The 20,561-nt window shown below is 34.6% G+C and overlaps 1 protein-coding gene across 3 annotated transcripts in view; it reads left to right on the top strand.

The window, feature by feature from the left end:
* LOC123543184 (uncharacterized) overlaps window positions 1-20,210 on the top strand; it is a 69,277-nt gene extending 49,067 nt beyond the window's left edge. For all 3 annotated transcript variants that reach the window (XM_045329273.2, XM_053530859.1, XM_053530860.1), the window contains 6 exons: window positions 4,670-5,017; window positions 5,939-6,139; window positions 7,361-7,437; window positions 9,159-9,336; window positions 11,146-11,251; window positions 11,743-20,210. In XM_045329273.2, the coding sequence (XP_045185208.2) occupies window positions 4,670-5,017; window positions 5,939-6,139; window positions 7,361-7,437; window positions 9,159-9,336; window positions 11,146-11,251; window positions 11,743-13,198 (2,366 nt within the window). In that variant the 3' untranslated portion in view covers window positions 13,199-20,210. The remainder of the gene's footprint in view (window positions 1-4,669; window positions 5,018-5,938; window positions 6,140-7,360; window positions 7,438-9,158; window positions 9,337-11,145; window positions 11,252-11,742) is intronic.
* The last annotated feature ends 351 nt before the right edge of the window (window positions 20,211-20,561 follow it).

Below are 20,561 nucleotides of genomic sequence, written 5' to 3'. Positions count from 1 at the left end.
TCACGTGCCACCAAAACTAGGTCAGTAGGTCAAATAATAGAAAAACCTTGTGACCTCTCTAGAGGCCATATTTTTCATGGGATCTGTGTGAAATTTGATCTGAATGTTCATCTTGATGATATCTAGGTCAAGTTCGAAACAGGGTCATGTGCGGTCAAAAACTAGGTCAGTAGGTCTAAAAATAGAAAAACCTTGTGACCTCTCTAGAGGCCATATTTGTGAATGGATCTCCATAAAAATTGGTCAGAATGTTCATCTTGATGATATCTAGGTCAAGTTTGAAAGAAGGTCTCGTGCCATCAAAAAGTGTGTCAGTAGGTCAAATTATGAAAAAACGTTGTGACCTCTCTAGAGGCCATATTTTTCATGGGATCTGTATGAAAGTTGGTGTGAATGTTGATCTTGATGATACATAGGTCAGGTTTGAAACTGGGTCAACTGCGATCAAAAACTAGGTCAGTAGGTCAAATAATAGAAAAACCTTGTGACCTCTCCAGAGGCCATACCCTTGAATGGATCTTCATGAAAATTAGTCAGAATGTTCACCTTGATGATATCTAGGTCAAGTTTGAAACTGGGTCACGTGCCTTAAAAAACTAGATCAGTAGGTCAAATAATAAAAAAACCTTGTGACCTCTCTAGAGGCCATACTTTTCATGGGATCTGTATGAAAGTTGGTCTGAATGTTCATCTTGATGATATCTAGGTCAAGTTTGAAATTGGGTCAACTGCGGTCAAAAACTAGGTCAGTAGGTCTAAAATTAGAAAAATCTTTTGACCTCTCTAGAGGCCATATTTTTCATGAGATCTTCATGAAAATTAATGAGAATGTTCACCTTGATGATATCTAGGTAAAGTTCAAAACAGGGTCACGTACCTTCGAAAACTAGGTCAATAGGTCAAATAATAGAAAAACCTTGTGACCTCTCTAGAGACCATATTTTTCAATGGATCTTCATGAAAATTGGTCAGCATTGTTATCTTGATAATATCTAGTTTGATGTCTGATAGCATAGAAATAAGTGTTTTTCACGATAAATATTTGTAAGATAGAAGAATTTGTTTCATCATAAATTTAAGATAAAACATATATGACCTATGTGAATTAATGTTATACTGTTTTGATAGCAGAATTAAATATGCAATGCATCATTTAGATCAAAACTGCTTTCATGCCCAAGAATGCATTAACGTTGAATTATAACAGAATTACTTTGCATATGAAAAATTGTGGACTGGTTTGATCCCATCATTCTAGCATCATGATAAAGTAGGGGTATAAATGTGAATAGGCTGAAGACTTGTTTAACAATGGCTCGAGATTGTTTATATAATATAGCAGGGTTATGGCCCTTCATTGAGTACGAATTCCTACATTTTTCTTTATTACCTAGGCTACATGTTTTGAGCAGGCACCTGAAAACTTACCGTCCGTTCTTGCATATAAGGTGCACTGGCTTTTAAGACTTATCCCAACATTTGACCCACAATCTGGTGTCTTTCTCACTGACCCTAATAAAAGATGTGGTCAAAATTTTGTAGAAATGAATTTTCAGTTTGTTTGTTTCAGTCTGTTTTGTTAAGAAAATGCAGTCTTCCTTCTTTAATTTTTAACATAGAAGCAGCTTATACTTGAAGTATAATTTTCTATATTAACAAGACGCATTTTAAGTGAATTAGAAATGGTGAATTTATGTCTACAAAACAGCCAAAATTTTGACAATATTTTCAGACGTTACACCATAAAATAGAATAAAGTATTTTATAAACCACTTTTATATGTACAAATAAGCAATGAAATTACTAGAAAAAAGCAAAATAATGTCTGGAAAATAGCTGAAATTGGGCGTTTTTCACTGATTTTATTCAGCAAATTCCAGACTTGTTTTATGAAAGATTTACATAGAATAATTTTAAAAGTATTTTAAAATCCACTTTTGTGCGTAATAAAGTGCATTTAAGCTATAACAGAACGACGAAATTATGTCTACAAAACAGCAGAAATTTTGACGATATTCACAGATTTTATGACTACCCAATGATGAAACACAGTCATTCATTCAAATACATATACATGTATGCCCACTTTGATAAATTATCCAGTCACTTATAGTTAGGTATCTGTCAAAAAAAATAAAATTTGCCAGTCTTTTTTTAGAGACTTTCTCAGGGAACTGATTGTAATATTATCATGATATTGGACATAGGATATAGACTGGACGCATTCACAGTTTTAAAAACAAAAATTTGAAAAATAATATGAGCCGTGCCATGAGAAAACCTACATAATAGGTTTGCGACCAGCATTGATCTGCACAGTCTGGTCAGGATCCTTGCTGTTTGCTTTCAAAACCTATTGCATTTAGAGAAACAGTTGTGACAGTATGGATCCTGACCAGACGGTGCGGATGCATGCTGGTCACAAACGCATTATGTTGGTTTTCAGATGGCGCGGCTCATATATCATAAGTCAAGGAGCTAGTCTAACCTTACTTTTACAAGTACTCAGGCGAGACTGTAGGATATTTGGCAGTTATGACTCTTTATATGTAAGGTAATTTTGGCGCACCTACTGTACTTTATTATAAGATGATAGGGAATTGATCCTATTGATTTTCATCGCACAGCAACAAAAATCAAGATCAATCACGGTAACATGCGTTTTTTACCAAATGAGAATACTATCGAATTAAAAAATGTGTCCTCCCGGCACAGAATGTCTGACTTCGGAATTTTTCAAAGAATAGGCTTTTTCCTTGTGCGTAATAAGCATCCAAATAACTTGTCTTAACTGCAACGTCTTGCTCATCAGTAGAAATATTGGCAGTGTTGTCTTTTTTAATTCCAAAATCTACCTTTAAATTGATACAAACGCATGTTTCTGGGCAAGCTGATGGACTGTAACGATTCCTCATTGATAGGGTTGCCACTTACCTTGAAAAGTCAGGGGAAAATGATTTTTTTTCAAAGTCAGTGAATTGTCAGGGAAATCTTGATTTGGTCAGTGAAAAATTAGATTTTAGAAAAGTCAGGGAAAAGTCACGAAAAAATGAAATTCTGGGCCGATGTTTAAAATGTTCGGTGGCAATAGCAGTCTTCAAGCAGTATTTATAAGTATTTCCAAACACATTTGATGTAATTGTGTATAAACGTATAAACAAAATGTAAATGTGTTTGAATCAATTTCGTTTTTATGTTAACTTTGGAATTTTAAAGACTGAAAGGCCTTTTAAACAGCTGTTGGGGGAGGTGATGGCCAAAAAAGTTTTGTTGGTATTGGTCAGTGAAAAGTATATGATGTATGGTTCAGTCAGGGAAAAGTCTGGGAAATTTATTTTCTCAACTAAGTGGCAACCCTGGATTAGGCAATGCCTTATTTCATATTACTTGCATGTTTTTGTTTGATAATATTTTTGTCCTGAACAGATTAGATACTGTTACCATGGTGACCATGTGACTCTATTTGATCTGCAGTCATGTCCATGTTCATGTTTAGTAGACTACGACAGATATTTACATGTCAGTGTGAAATTATCTGTTTTCATTAAAATACCTTTCTAGTTTAGAGAGAATGTTGATTGAATGTTAAGAACATCTTCTGCAGGAAAGTTTCCAAGATTCAAATTTTGGCATTGGTACATATTTTGCTGTTCATAACACATGTAACATCAATCTACCGTATGCAGGTGTGGTTACCTCCCCTGGCAATTAAACTTTACAGCTTACCAGATTTTCCAGATTATTGGGAAGGGGAAATTGTTTTTCCTGTGTTGAGACTGTGTAAATCTCAACCACTGATAAATCAAGGTTACCTTACCTTGAAAAGTAAAGGAATTTTTTTTTATTTTTCAAGGCCAGTGCATATCTTGATAATGGTCAGTGAAAAATGGAATTTTAGAAAAGTTAGGGAAAAAATAAATTCTGGGTCAATGTTTAAAATGTTCATTGGCTACAGCAGTATGTATAAGTATTTCCAAACACATTTTCGTTTAATTGTCTCTATTGTTTTAATTGAATCAATTTCATTTTTTTATCTGACACAAAATATTATAAAAGAGTGGCTTGAACTGCTTAGTTTAGTCAGGGAAAAGTAAGGGAATTTCATTTTCTCAACTAAGTAGCAACCACTGATAAATGTTTTGTTTACCTCAGCAAATAATATCAGGATATGACAGACCATTTGGGAGTGGTGGTTTAGTAGCTAATGTGCCAGCCTCTCATTCTGCTGGTCATGGGTTTGAGTCCCACCGGGTCATAATCACACCTTGTATGACACCTGTACTGATTTTGGAGGAAGTTGACTTGAGAGTGGTTCTAAGCCTGAAGCTTTCATCACAGTTGAGATGAAATAAATTGGTATAATTAAACTAAGCTACATGGACATGCACTGGCAAAAAGAAAGAGACTTACGGTATGTATTCAAACAGGTGACTCAATAGCTTGCTGTCCTCAAATTCTTGCCTTAATAAATATTGTTTTGACTAGTTTACATGCGTTTGTACTATAAACATCTTTGCTATTTGTATTTTGTGTTCTAGACTTGGACATAAATTCTAGCAAAGAAATTTTTTTTCATTTTGATTGAGAGAAGCAAAGAATTTTTTTTTTTCATTTTGATTGAGAGAACAAATCATTAGCTTGATAATTAATGAATCTTGCTTAATTTAAGGCAAAGACGGGGAATGTCACATGACTGAAGGTCACCGGAATCATTTGGAGAACTTTGGTAGTTTAGCTAACTTCAACATACAAGCTACAGACAGTATTCATGCAAGTGACAGTTCAACAGATCGTGAAGGCAGTAACAAACGTAAGAGCGTGAGTTTTGCCTCCGAGGTGTCCTTCCAGTCAATCAGTCCAGCAATGTCTCCCAAACGTCAGTCGCATGTAGCAGACGGAAAATCAGAGAGGTCTGTGGAGCAAGATGGTGGAGCAGATGGACAGGAAGTGACCAAAGAAGGAGCAGGGGATGATGGGAAGGATGCTGATGAAACAGAGAAAGATTCAAAGAAAACAGGTGAGAACTGAGTTTTGATTAATTTAGCTCTCATGTGCTTACCATCTTTGCTCCATATGATAATCATGGTAGTTTTAGTGCAGAAAATGAAGGCTTGCATTACTTCCTAGCTACTCCTTAGAATGGGAAATAACTTTTTGAAGATTTGGTTTGGTATGTCAAGAGTTACTCCCCTTGATACATGTAATACTGAACCCAGATAAAAGTCTATAATTTTATATGTTTAAAGTTTATTATTAGAATACACAGTAGTCATATTCATCGAAGAATTTATGTTATTTAACTACAATACTTTTCAAAATATAAAAGTGTGACATTGGCAGTTTAAAATGATAAGATAAAGTTTGAAGAAGAAAATAAAGAAGGAAGTTATATTAACACCTGAATATCTGTGGTAAGGTAGTTTCGTTTTGTTCATTATTTGTTTGATGGATTTTATATCCTGGTTTAGGTGTATAATATAATTATGTAGGATTTTGCAAGGAAATGTATTTTAGAAGTTTACAACAGTTATGGTAAAATTGATAATTTTAATTTATGATGGTTTTATTCTGAACTCAAAATATTTGTGACTTTTAATTTATTGATGTAAAATACAAATTTGCATTTTATGATACCCTTATCCTTTATCATGATGGACACGAATTATTCTGCCTTTGCGACATCCGTGCAGTCTGATCATGATCTACACTGTTGGCCATTCCATCAATATCTTTTTGGTATAAAAGCACTCTTTTTTACAATTAATGGTACTGTCCAAATTGAAAGATGGACAAGTTCATTAGGTAAGGGTTAACACCATGAATAATGCTGGTAACAGTGCATATTTCATGTTTTATATTTTCACATTTTATATGTTTAAATTGTATATGGTCACATTTTATATTTTCACATTTTATATTTTCACATTTTTTTCTTCAGAAGAGAAATCACCAGAAAGCACAAATGATAATGACAGTGCCCGACAAACTGTGACAATTGAGGAGGGAGAGATACACTTGTTGGCCAATGTAGAGGAACACGGCAGTAGTTCTAGTTCTGAATCACCACCAAACGAATTCCACGTTGCCATGGATACCAATGACAATCTCTGGTTTGAAGATGTCATGATGGAAAAAATCGGTAAAAATGCTTTTATACTCCCAATGGGGTGGCATATAGTAGCGGGACTGTGTGTCTATCTGTTTCCAATTGATAACTGAAGAACACTTTGGTCTACAGGCATCAAACTTCATTGGATGATTTCCTGTGGTCATATGATGACTGCTATCATTTTTGGGGGTTAGTAGGTCAAAAACCAAGGTCAAAAATCAAGGTCAAAAATCAAGGTCAAAGTGATATTAATATTGAAAACAGTTTCTGCTTGATAGTTGAAGAGCGCTTTGACCCACAGTCGTGAAACTTCATAGGATGATTGCCTGTTGTCAGTGGAAGACTCCTATCATTTTTAGGGTCAGTATGTCAAAGGTCAGTGTCACTCAAAGGTCAATGTCACTCAGAGGTCAATGTCACAGTGATCTTGAGACTGAAAATGAAAACTGAAATATGTTGTGGCACACAAACCTCCAACTTGGTTAGCAGATGACCTCTGTTGATTTTGAGGTGGGTTGTTTGAAGGTCATGGGCAAGGTCATGGTTACCTTGACCGTGAAGTGGGTTTCCATGTGTAAGTGGAGATTACTTGTGTGTCTGTCTGTCTATTTTCCATGAATGTCCTATTGATATCTGAAGAATACTTTGGCCTACAGGCCTCAGTCTTCTCAGGAAGATTGCCTGTGGTCAGTAGATAATTCAGTTGTTTTTGCTGTCAGGAGGTCAAAGCATAAAGGTCATAGTAATCTCTGGAGGTCGTCATGTTTAGGAATCATTTTCCAGCAACATTTTTTACCTCAATTAACTGTAAGTGGAGGTAAATTTGATACATTTTATCACAAGTTGTCACATTTACAAAACGTAGAAAAATGTATTTTTCTTACTTAACAAAGTGTTTGCACATACACTTGAGTGGAAGGAGGGAAGAATGATTCAAACTTTGTAGGTAACCACAGAATGGAAAGTGAGTTTTACATACTTGTGCTTTAAATATTGGTATATGAGCCGTGCCATGAGAAAACCGCACAGTCTGGTCAGGATCCATGCTGTTCGCTTTCAAAGCCTATTTCAATTAGAGAAACCATAAGTGAACAGCTTGGATCCTGACCAGACCGCGCGGATGCGCAGGCTGGTCTGAATCCATGCTGGTCGCAAAGCCACTATGTTGGTTTTCTCATGGCGCGGCTCATTTGTATGTTCAAAAAGAGATGTTTTATGCAATATCAGCATATCTGTTCTTTAATCTTGCAGGTTTGTTGATGTCCGTTTCCAAGGCAGCTGATGTACTTTATGCTCATTTCGAGAAATCCAAGGACACTTTCGACAAGGTAAGAAATAAAGGTAAAAGAATCCAAGGACTTTCATTAAGTTCTTAAGAAAGAGACAGTCTTTTACTGACACAACCAGTTTAAGGGCTGTTGCTGTTGAAAACTAAAGGACATAATAATATTTTAATTAACTACCTTTCTATAAATTAAAATTTGTTAAAAAAAAAAATAGCATTAAACAAGTAAAAAATAGGAACAAAATATTTTGTACTGTTTTGTACAATTTTTGAGTCGGCTAAAGGCTGAAAGCCTTTTGACGAGTCCTTGCTATCCAGCGATTCTCAAATGGACCAAATAACACAGTGAAGGGATGTATTTCCATTAGATTCTTCAAACTTCAAACAGTTCACTGCATGAAGAATTAATTGTGTCAATTCCTTTGCTATGACCAATATACGATGTAATCTGTCATATTTAATGACTTGTAATTGTGCAATACACGAATGTAACTCATTAAGCAATAAATGTGCATTTTAGAATTGCGCAGGCTTACAAAGCTTGGTAACATCCAGCGAAAGACAAAAATAGTTCCCAGGCTCCGATAAGATGTGTATTAGCGAAAATTACGTATAGAAATAATGCAAATACGCATGTCTAAATGATTTCTAAGCGTATAAAAACGTATAAAAATTACAGAAACGCACATAATGCTTTTTAAAAACAAATCTGAATCGTTCTGGATGCGTTAGGTAACATAGCCGATCAGCCTTATTCCCACATTGAACGTAAACACACGCATCGTATGATTTCTATAAACATTCTGTGGTTGAATTTTGCAGTCAGTAAACGGATAAATTATCGGAAGAAGAAGCTCTTACTGGTTTGTTAGTTACTACTGATATTAAAAATGATTTTAATTCTTATTTTTCGAGAAAAAACAAATCGGCGAAACATTAAATTGTATTTTCTGTAGTTTTTGAAATCGAAAGTAGATCGTCTATGTTTGGCTGGGTTCACGAAACGAAACACTTTTTATGAAAAGATTTAAATAAGAGGTATTATAACCTAAACTTCAATGTCGATACTGCCAATTGCTGCTAAATGTCTTCGTATCATCACATTTTGTAAATATATTGTTCAAACTGGAGAAAGTGTAATCGTATCCGATATAAATTTTGGGTAATATCGAGCTGTGTTATGAAATTTAAGAAAACTAAAACAAACTGAAACTGGTAGACTATACTGTCAGTACATCAATCATTAGCCGACTCAGGCCATTCAGGCCTTTGATTATGTTTGGAAAATTCCTTCCTTACAGCCTGTCTGATATTTGCTAGACAACTGATTGTAGGGTCTAGAGTTTGAACCCCCTGGTGAAAGACATTATATCTTGTCGTGTTTGAAAGTTCTTTTACGTCAATATTTTCAGTTTTACTCGGGCTTAAGAACAATTTGATATCATATTTATAATAATTTTAAATATAAATGCGTATGTAATAAAAGATTATTAGATTTGAATCAAGAAGTATGCACTGATTCTTTTGCGGAATAAGTCGACTGCAGAACTCGTGCATATTTCTCGATACAAATCTAATAACATATAATTATGTCTGAAATCATTTGTCCTTCACCTCTGATTCTTGTGAAGAAGTCATCAGTCTTGCAGAAAACTTGTTAAGTACTGGTACAACATCTAGGAACACCAGGTTAACTATCCACATTTACACACTGAAATATATTTGAAAAACTGGGCTCATTCCGAAACAAATTGTTTCTTACAGTTGCGACTTGGAAATACATCAGAAACGCCAGTTCTGGGTGAGATTGTGCTGACTCGTCTGTGTACAGCTCTTACCGCAGTTCTCGGGGACGGACTGAAACATCATCTAGCGGGATTCCAGGTGTTTGGAAGTGTACAGATCACTGTGTGGAAAGTGGTGGAGGCTTCCGTTGAAATCGGTAAGTTTTATGTTTGTACATACAGAGTGCAAGGTTGGAAGCCAGTCACAAGGTGAAATCCTGCATGGGTTGTAGGTTTGGGGCGAGGCATACAGATTTACTGTGTTGGTTGGGGCGGGGCATACAGATTTACTGTGTAGGTTGGGGCGGGGCATACAGATTTACTGTGTAGGTTGGGGCGGGGCATACAGATTTACTGTTGTCCATCCTTCAGTCTGTGTCTCCATCTGTCATAGTTTTTGTGTCACATGGTGATCGAGAAGTATATTCAAACAGAAATGTTTATCAGCATAATAGAAGTGGGTTTTATTTGTGCATTGATTAATTAGCCATGTATAAAGTGTTCTGTGAATACACATCTATAGTTTAGGTCATTTAATACAGAAAGTTACACCTGAAATATTTTTGTAAGGCTGACCGTAGTCCAGTCTTTTCCTGGAATCCAGATGATGTAGAAATTGTCAGAGATGTGATTCTTCTTATTCTCAACTAATTTTTAGCTCGTCTGATTTTTGAAAAAAAATCTATGAGGTATTGTCCTCACTTGATCATCGGCGTTGGTGTCAGCATTGGTTAAAATTTTTGTTTAGGTCCACCTGTTCCCAAACACTGTAAGAGCTACAGCTTTGAAACTTTTCTAACTTGTTTACCACCATTAGGGGACTATTGTAGGCCAAGAACCATAACTCTTGATATGCATTTTGAAAGAATTATGGCCATTTTTAAAATTTTTGTTTAAGTCACCTTTTCTAAAAAACTCCTAGAGCTACAGCTTTGAAAATTTGCACACTTGTTTATCATCATTAGGGGGACAGTGTAGCTCTAACCTAATTTTGTCAGAATTATGGCCTTTTTATGCCCCCGAAAGGATGCATATAGTTTTTGAACTGTCGGTCTGTCCGCAATTTTCGTGTCCGGTCCATATCTTTGTCATTGATTGATGGATTTTCAAATAACTTGGCATGAACGTGTACCACAGTAAGACGACGTGTCATGCGCAAGACCCAGGTCCGTAGCTCAAAGGTCAAGGTCACACTTGGACATTAAAGGATAGTGCATTGATGGGCGTGTCCGGTCCATATCTTTGTCATCGATGGATGGATTTTCAAATAACTTGGCATAAATGTGTACCACAGTAAGACGACTTGTTGCGCGCAAGACCCAGGTCCGTAGCTCAAAGGTCAAGGTCACTATTAGACATTAAAGGATAGTGCATTGATGGGCATGTCCAGTCCATATCTTTGTTATCGATGGATGGATTTTCAAATAACTTGGCATAAATGTGTACCACAGTAAGACGACGTGTCGTGCGCAGGACCCAGGTCCGTAGCTCAAAGGTCAAGGTCACACTTAGACGTTAAAGGATAGTGCATTGATGGGCGTGTCCGGTCCATATCTTTGTCATTGATGGATGGATTTTCAAATAACTTGGCATGAATGTGTACCACAGTAAGACGACGTGTCGCGCGCAAGACCCATGTCTGTAGCTCAAAGGTCAAGGTCACACTTAGACGTTAAAGGTCATTTTTCATGATAGTGCATTGATGGGCGTGTCCGGTCCATATCTTTGTCATTCATGCATGGATTTTAAAATAACTATGCATGAATGTGTGACACAGTAAGACAACGTGTCGCGCGCAAGACCCAGCTCCGTAGGTCAAAGGTCCTAAACTCTAACATCGGCCATAACTATTCATTCAAAGTGCCATCGGGGGCATGTGTCATCCTATGGAGACAGCTCTTGTTTGTACTTAGAAAATCTGAACTATAACTCTTTTCTTAAAAGCATCTTTTGTTTTTCATTTTCAGTTCCACAAACACGGTCGTTGTGTGACCTTGTACAGAAAGTGAAGCAGACGACATATTTGACCACACACCAACAAAAGTTTGATGCTTTCATCTTTGGACTACTTAAGTAAGTTTTGAGTGAATTGCAGGAAGGTGTGAGCAGGGACTACTTTAGGGTCAGCCTCTTGCACAGTGGTCTCCTGGAGATGTCTGCAACCACAAACATTTTTAACGAAAGTTCGATAAAATAATTGCTTTTTTTTTATCATTTGATCTTAGATAATGGGTTTTGAACTTGTTTCGAGTATTTATCAAAGCTTTTAGGCTTATATGAGGTATAAAATGAGAAAATAAAAAAATAAGAAAGTCATATTTGAATTTCTTTTTTGAAATTTGAATTTCTTTATGAAAGGTCATGTGATTTTTATGGTCACAGATTCTTAGAAATAAAAAAATACAGTATATCAACTAGTAAGTGCAAGAAGGTTGTATTTGCCTTCTTTATTTATTTGTAATTACTACCTTCTGACACTGACCCCTCAGTATATCTTCATAGAATGCGTTAGGAAATTAATATATATTATCTACAACAAAAATATAAACATTTGTCTTTTTCAGTCTACGAGTTCTGGATTTCTGGATGGGATATTTAAGTCAGAAGGAAGAACAGCTGTCCAAATTCTACAACTCTGGTGCCATACTTGTCCACTCGAACTCGGCCCTCAAAAAACAGTATGAAGACCTTATTACTTCACTACAAAAATTGGCTGTACTACCTTTCCATATGGACATGGAATTTATTAAGGAAAAAGCACTGACTGATTCAAAATTGAAAGCACAGTTGATGATTGGTTCATCTGATGCCATAGGAACAAATGTAGCCAATCAGAGCACTGGTTCAGACTCCTCAGCCAATCAGAGTTCTTCAAAGGAGGTTTCAAGCATGTTTGAGCTCACAGCTTCAAAAGCACTGAGTTGGTTGGCCAATGCAGCGCTGCCAAGGAGAAGAACTCCTTCAGATTCAGATCTATCAGACTCAAGGTCAAGGTCAGAAACAATTGACTCAGCCAATCAGATGATAGACTCAAATAGCACATCCAGTCAGATTTCTGGATCTTTCAGTTTCCAAGATGACACAGAAAAGGACATTGAGAAACCAGTCAAACAGATTTTAGAAAATTTGAGTGAGAAGCAGCTACTTGTTTATAAAGATGCTAGAATAAGTTCTGTAGACTGTGACCCAATTATTTTACCATCTGATAGTCTAAGATCAAGTCAAAATAGTCAGACTGGTTTTGCTTCACTGTTTTCAACAATGGCTGCAAGACTTGGTGAAAATACAGCCAACCAGTCTCTTACACAGTCAATGACAAGTTCTGCATCCAGTCTGGTAACAAGATTGACTGGTTTACAGTTTGGTTCCTCCCAAAAGACATATAAGAAAGGGGTGACTGAGTACAAATTTGCAGAAGAAACTGAAAAGAAAACTGTTGAAAATGAACTAAAACCAGTAGAAAAGGTGAAAGAAAATAGTGAAGCAGAAGACCAAAAGCCAGAAGTAGAAGTAAAGTTAAGAGAGAAGAGTAGTGACAGTTCTAGTGAGAACAGAAATTCAAAACGCGTATCCTTTGACATTGTGAATCTATTTGATAAACTTTTACTTCCATCATCTAAACCAGAGAAAAAAGACACAAAACCTGTGAGCAGAATTCCTAGACCAACCAATCGTTGGAGCTGGAGTTTTGGAATTTCCAAGACGAACCCGACTCCGGCATCGAAATTGCCGAAAGCTTCCACAGACACTGATCTGAAGAAACAGCCAAGAAAAGGTGTAATAAAACATGAACCAGCAGTTAACAGAAGTGAACACTTCCCAAAGGGAAATGCTAAACAAACTGAAAAAGTTGTTAGCAAGAATGGTAAACCAGTCAGAAATGTTGCTAGTAAAGTTTCTGCTCCACCAAAACCACCTAGACTGGTTCAGTCTGCACCAACACCAGTGAAAAAGTCGTCGAGTACCAATCTAGATAAAAATGTACATAATAGTACCAAGAAAAACACTGCCACATTGTAATGGTGGAAGGAGTATTTAGAATTGTGAAATGTGCAATATTTTTAATATTTATTGTCTTATTTGGTGATATTCAAAATGTATTATTTTCAATCTCATGCTTCATGTTGTCTGCAAAGCTGGAAACTTCCATTATGAAGCTTGAAATAATGTATTAAATGTTTTTAATCCTAAGTTATCTTTTAGTTTTGAAAAATGTTTGCAGATTGCATTTTATTGGAGTAAAAGTATTCATACGTAAATGTTTCCAGTTTTGCAGATTATTTAGACATAATGGCCCATGTTCATCAAGTTGTTAAGTCGAAAAATTTAGCATTATATAACTTATTCTTCAAACTGTTAAAAAAAGATCTAAGTTATTGTTACAATTGTGACAAAATACCTTAGTTATTGTGATAAAAGTTTGAATCAAAGAGCCTGCAACTAGTAGTGATAGCCAAATTTCAAAATTACAAGTTTATTACAAACAAAGTTATGCCGAATTGAATATTTCGTGTTCTAAGTCTTAAGATTTCAGACTTTAAACTTAAATTTCAAGCCTATCTATATACACTTTACACATGTTTTGATGGAGCTCACAGAATACATTACCTATTCATCTGTGAGCATCTAGTTAAGGCATAACATTTAGGTATAGCTAGTCTTTAAAATTTTCTTTGAATGAGTTCCACCATATTTGTGTCAGTATAGATCATTCGGGTTATTTCAGAACATTTGGGTCATTATAGATGATTTGAGCCATTTTAGATCATGTGTGTCATTAAAGATTATAAAAGTTATTTACATCATTCATAGTCATCATAGTCCTTAGACTGCAATTTTTTGATAGACGTATTTTGGGCACACACTGTATATTATGTTTGTTGTAACAGATAAACTTTTTTGTATGTGCAATTTTTCTGTATGGGTTTGTATTGTATTGGTTATACAGTGTGGATTGACAGCTTACAGAGAAATGTAAACTTGTACCAATGTTTGCTTCTTATGTACTGTTTATACTCGTCCATAAGTCTATCTCGTATATAAGTCGAAATTTAAACCATTTTGTCCAGGTATATGAACTGTTCATGCTTATCTATAATACAGCCATAAGTCTTTGGTGCAATGTGTGGGGTGCCTTTTGGATGTAAAAATCTGAACTTACGGGTGAAAATATGGGTAGAATGAATTTAACTACGGAATGATTGAACAAATAGTTAAGGTCTTGAATGAGAGAATGATATCACTAATTTGAGTCCTTATTAGTATTTGGGTCTGATGTGGTATTATTACTAGAGGAGAATGTATTTCAGTTCTGTTCATGTATAGGAAATAAGTATGAGAATGAGATATGTAGCTTTGTATTAAGAAATAATCATTGGTACAAGTTGAAATTTTTAATAGGCAAATTGATTTTAAGTGTAAATGTAGAAATCTTTGTACAACTGAATTGGTGCTGATCATGGAATATATGAATTAGCCTGTACACCCCTTATAGCTTGATTTGGAAGATTCCTAAGTTATGGGATTAATCTATTTTGTAAATATGGGGGTGCGCAGTTTAAAGCTGGTTTTATTTCTTTCTAGAAATCATTATGTATTTCTGATAAAAGGCAGATTTACTCAAAAATTATTTCATATGTATCATTCGATGTTTAACATTGTAAGGTTGCCAGAGATTGACTTAGTATAATCATTAAATGTTAGCTTACCTTTCATGTTTGTAATAAAGTGTTCTTTCCACAACTATGGAATATTCTAATTTGGATTTCAGGGTTGATAGGTTCAGAAACAAGAATTGTCTAAAATGGTTCGCTTTCTAGTTCAGTGCAATATTTATTAAGGTGTAAATATTCCTTGAAGTATACTTTGTGTTCACAAGTCTGTCACAGCCAAATGTTTAGCTGCATTTGTATGACATAAAATAATGTAAAAGACACTTGATTGAAAAATGAAGTCTCCTAAAAGTTTGTTTGGATTTATATTTTCAAAGAAAGGCCTTTGGTATAAACTAATTGAAATGAAGTTAATGACTTTTATCCAAACTGTAAGCAAGTGTCATTAAAGGTAAACTTTATAAGTCGGGGATACAGTTTTAAGGTGTATTCTAAAGGTAAAAATGGAAGACTTATGTATGAGAATTTATAGTAAAGTTGTTTTCATGGATTAAAAGTTCCTTAGATATATAATGTACATTAGTTCTACAAAATAACTTGTGATATTTTTAGATTAACTGTCTCATTGTACACTTGATGTGTGTAATTATCTTGATTCTTTATAATTGGTTGTGACAATTTGGTAATCAACAAATTTTCCAGCTTCTGCTTTTTATGCTATTGAATTTAGTAACATTTAATATCTTTTATATGTGAAAACTCCTCTGTTACAGCAAAAGCACTCTTGTTGTAACTAGTTAAAGCAGTATAATACAAATTAAGTTTTAACTTTTACCATTATTTAATTATACTGTTATTAACAGAAATGTTCAAAGTCCAGAATTTTTCTCCCGTGATCATGTGGGTTAGATTTTTTTTACCTGAAATCAGAGTGTAGCCCCCAGGTCTGGAGAGTTCACAGGCCCTTCAAATGTATTCTTGCATCGTCTGTTATTTAAAACCACTTTGCAGTCTTGATTCAATTGTCACAGCCAATACTTATTGATTTAGTCAAACCTGTATATAATGACCATGATGGTGATGATGTTCAGCTCGAAGGTTGTCTTGAATATACACTGCAAAATCACAATCGGAACTAGGTGATCTTTGTTAACAGGTGGTATGTGTTCACAGGCAGTCACTGTTCACAGGTTGTCTCTGTTCACGAGCAGTATATGTTCACAGGCAGTCTCTTCAAAGGCAGTCTCTGTTCACAGGTAGTCTTTGTTCACAGACAGTCTCTGTTCACAGGCAGTCTCTTCAAAGACAGTCTCTGTTCACAGGTAGTCTTTGTTCACAGGCAGTCTCTTCAAAGGCAGTTTCTGTTCACAGGCTGTCTCTGTTCACAGGCTGTCTCTGTTCACAAGCAGTCTCTGTTCACAGGCTGTCTCTGTTCACAAGCAGTCTCTGTTCACAGGAGGTGCCTGTTCACAAGCGGTCTCTATTCACAGGCAGTCTCTGTTCACAGGTGGTGTTTAGGACAGGTTTGACTGTATTTTTTATTTCTTGTGTATATTTTGTATGCACTTGTAACTGGGATGTAATAACTAAGTTATTGTATGATAGTGCAATTCTGTGCTTATGCATGATATGTAATAACCAAGTTATTATATTATAACAAAATCTTTATTAATGTTCAGGTAATTCTTTTAAATGTTAAATCACTGTTTAACATAGAATTTGAAACTTTGGAACTCTCTCTATTTTCGATATGTAAGCATCATGGCACATTCATCCAACTGTTTTTTTCTGTGAATGTGACATTTCAGAAAAAATCAATATGTAGCTATAATTTGAAATTTTGTAATACTTAACCAGGTCTTCTTTGGAAATTTAGTCAATGAGTTTAAGACCCAGCTGAAAATTCAAGATTAATTTAAATGCTAATTCTGTAATTGTAGAAGAAGTTTTCATCAGGAAATTTAAAATCTGTATAAATTATATAATATTATAGTATCACAACATAAACATTTGCATAGGTCATAGATCATAAAATGAGAAAAAATTTGATTTGTCTAAGGAGTAAAACAACAGCTAGAAATTGGCGAAATTTGATATTTTATAAATATATCTGATCTTGCAGTTCTTCTTTTGCTTATCCAGAAGATTATTTCTAGGAAATTCATTGATAAGTATAGTAAGAATTTTACACCATCTGACTGGTTTCATAAATCTTATTATAAAATCTGAAGCTACAATTTAGCAGAAAACTTTCTCAGTCATTATATAGCAAATGTTGTTGATGTTTAGTTGTAAATTCTTCATTTCCAAATCTTGATTAATGGCTTATGTTTGCTTACTGTTATATTCTCCACCAGAGGGAGCTTCAATGTGAGTTCTAGAGCATGACGATTTAAGCTCATTTTATTTCGTGAGCTTAGAGTCATATATGTGTCTGAGTTATGTTGAATTCTATTTTAATCAGTTCATTTTCTATCTGGCTCAATAGGTGTAAAATTTTAGTATGAAGACCAGTCTGAGAATAAATCTTTCTGATTGGTCAGTGTTAGGTCTGTGAAGAGAAACAACCAATCAGATGCGAGAGATTTTAGACTGGTCTCCAAACTTGGTTTTATAACCAGGATCACTGAAATTTGCTAGATATTTTGGTTTAAGAAGCATTAGTTGATTGACTGTTACTGACTGTTTAAAGATAAGTTTGACCTTGACATTTGACCTGTGATGATTTTACTTGGTAAATACATGTGTACCAATGATTTTATAATAAAAATCTTCATTTTTTCTTTCAGCTTAGTAGAATTTATAGCAAAATTGTTAAAAATTAATTTTGTTTTCCCCTTCTTTAAAGTAAATGTCCAATCTGATAGAAACAAAACTCATTGAGAAGCAACAGTTTGTATTGGGACACAGAATGTATTAATTTTTTTTCTGTAATAAAACAAATTTTCCACTTACTTAAGGTATTGAATCATTAAAGGTCAGAAGTCAAGGTCAGTGATTAGAGATGTATATATGTTGTTGTATGTAATGTTATACATGATAATTGTTAGTGATCTTTTTAAGTTGTGAAATTGCTTACAAGTTGTGCTCTGATTTTATATTTTATGCTTTTATTTGGCTGAAGATGCATGTTAACATTGACATTAATGTAGAAATTCTGATTCTAGCACAACAATGGAATGTTGATTAAATTTGGGTGTGACTCAAATACATGTATCACTGTAAATGTTACCATGGATTTTCAGCCTCCAATGATTGTGATATTATTTATTTGCCTACTAGTATGGTTGCCAAGGATATTTTATGCATCCAAAGATATTTTGGATCATTTCTGAGTTGTGCATATAAAGTTTATTGTTTGTTTAAAAATTTTGGTTAATTGCCCATATATCTAAAAAATTGAAGGTGCAGATTTAAATCAAGTGTTCTTAGGACCAGGAACTAAAAAGCTACATGTACTGTACTATACTCGTCTCTAGGTTAATCTAAATGAGGTCAAACGTCTGTATATGAATACAACAGCTTTGTAAAGTAGGCCTTGTGATATTGTGTGTTATCAGGCTAAATAGTTCCATAGTGAACAGGGGTGTTGTGATGTGAAATATTGTTTGAAATCAAGGTGGAATTTTTGTCATGGATATGAGGTGTTCTTTACATCACACTTTTCATATATACTTGGATAAATAGTGAACATGCATTTGTACGAAACTGTTCCTTCCTTATATAAAATTGAGTTTTGATCACTATCACTAACAGCTTGTACTTTAAATTTGACAATTCAGTTATAACTTAACTTAACGCTGAGTATTTATGGACTTTATTAGGCAACTCAAATATTTGCCTGATGGCTTCATATCCAGTTTCCTAAGGACTTGGTTTACAAGACATACCTTTCTGCTTTTATTTTCTAGAAAGTATTTATGCTTTGGGGTCATAGTCTGGGTAAGCTATTCCGCTATCAGCTTATTTGCCTTTTAATAATGTTGGATAATATATGCTTTTTTTCTGGTAAACAATCTTAGAAAGTTTTAACCCTTATCATGCTGGGCACGATTGATTCTGCCTTTGTGACCAGTGTAGATCATGATCAGCCTGCACATGCTTGCAGTCTGATTATGATCTGCACTGTTCGCCATACAGTCAGTATTTTTTGGTAATCACACCTTTTAACAGTTAATGGTTCTGTCCAAATTGAAAGATGGACAAGTCCATTATAGAAATTTAGCAGGGTAAGGGTTAAGGTAGAGGACCTATTATGACATTCATCAGTTCTGGGGCGATTTTTATTTTGGCATTCTACAGCCCATAAATGTAGCTCATATGAGAAATGGTTTCCATAGCAACAGTAATGCTGAAATCACATACAGAGAAAAGGTAATTGAATGCAAATTAGAGATAGTTATTTATACAGGTATCACTACCTTAAATATATCGTTCCTGTCCATACACTTTACTAAAGAATCCTTCATTTTTTGGTCGGAATCCTAGTTAGAACTTAAACTATCATATACTATCATATACCAGTTTGTGTTTCACAGCAAGTATTGTCTCTAGTCATTGGGGTCAGTCTTTAATCATACTTAGAAATGAGTTATTTCTCAGAAACCAGTAAGAAGATTCATTGATCTGGTTGTTCGAAATTGACCAGTAACAAGCTTGTATTTTGAGACATAGAATTTATCAGTTATTACTTACTAAATTTGAAATTTGCGGCTGTACTTAGGAACCAGTTGTTTCTCAGATTGTTTAATCCAGTTTCAGCTATTTGGTCTTAGGTATGAAATTGAGTTGAGAAATCAGTCTGAAGATTTTCATTGATCTGATTGGTTTGAATTGACCAATAGCAAGCTTGTATTCGGAGACTGGTTATACTGCTTAGACATTACTGAATTTTGTAGAACAGAATGCACAACCTTGTTTGGAATGGTTATTGTGATTTACCAGACTGTAGTATCTATGAATTTAAGGTAGTTTAACTGTAATGATAATTAGCAGTTTTCATTTGATTACATTCTCTAAATGCAATTTTGGCATTTTTCTGCTTGTATTAGATGGCATTGTTTAGACGAGCTTCATAAAAGACCGAAAATTGCCACAAAAAATGTTGTTGCAATGCAAATTGCCAATTATCATAACAGGTTCACTATAATTATAATGAATTAAATGTAAAGCTGTTGTACCCGCTTCTTTGTATAATCCACAATCTTACTTAAGGCTACATTTGGATGTACATTTTGTATTCATGTGGGAATTGAAAATGAATTCCACTTTACTTCAGAAAGTTTTACTAGTATTGGTGGTGTTATATTATGTACTGGATGCATTTATTTTGTTTTTTGTTTTAAAAGAATTATTCTAGTCATAAGGATGCTTTGTACAAAAGCTGTATTTTGTTCTTCAATAAAGTATACATCATCTTTCTTATACTTGTTTATTTTGTCTAAAGACCCCGACAGTCAACAGATTATGTGGTGTCTTATTGGTATTCTAAGCTCTTTTTTAACCAGTTGGTATAGGTGAATGGTCCAGTATCTATTGTCTTTAACAACAAGTGACTCTTAATACACTAGAGGTCTTAAGTATAGAAAAACATTATTAATGTCTGAGAAGCCTAGTTTTCTACCTGATCTTTATGAATCTGCCTTCAAAAACTAGGTCACTAGGTCAGATCTTAACACTTGACTGTCCTAACTTTCTACTTGATCTTCAGAAAACAAGGTAAAAATATCAGTTGTGTTTATGAAATCTAGACCAAGATGCATTTTGTACCA

Source organism: Mercenaria mercenaria, chromosome 19 (assembly GCF_021730395.1).
Source record: "Mercenaria mercenaria strain notata chromosome 19, MADL_Memer_1, whole genome shotgun sequence".
Classification (NCBI taxonomy): Eukaryota; Metazoa; Mollusca; class Bivalvia; order Venerida; family Veneridae; genus Mercenaria; species Mercenaria mercenaria.
Note: the sequence above shows the minus strand (reverse complement) of the source record. Positions and strands in the feature narration are given on the sequence as shown.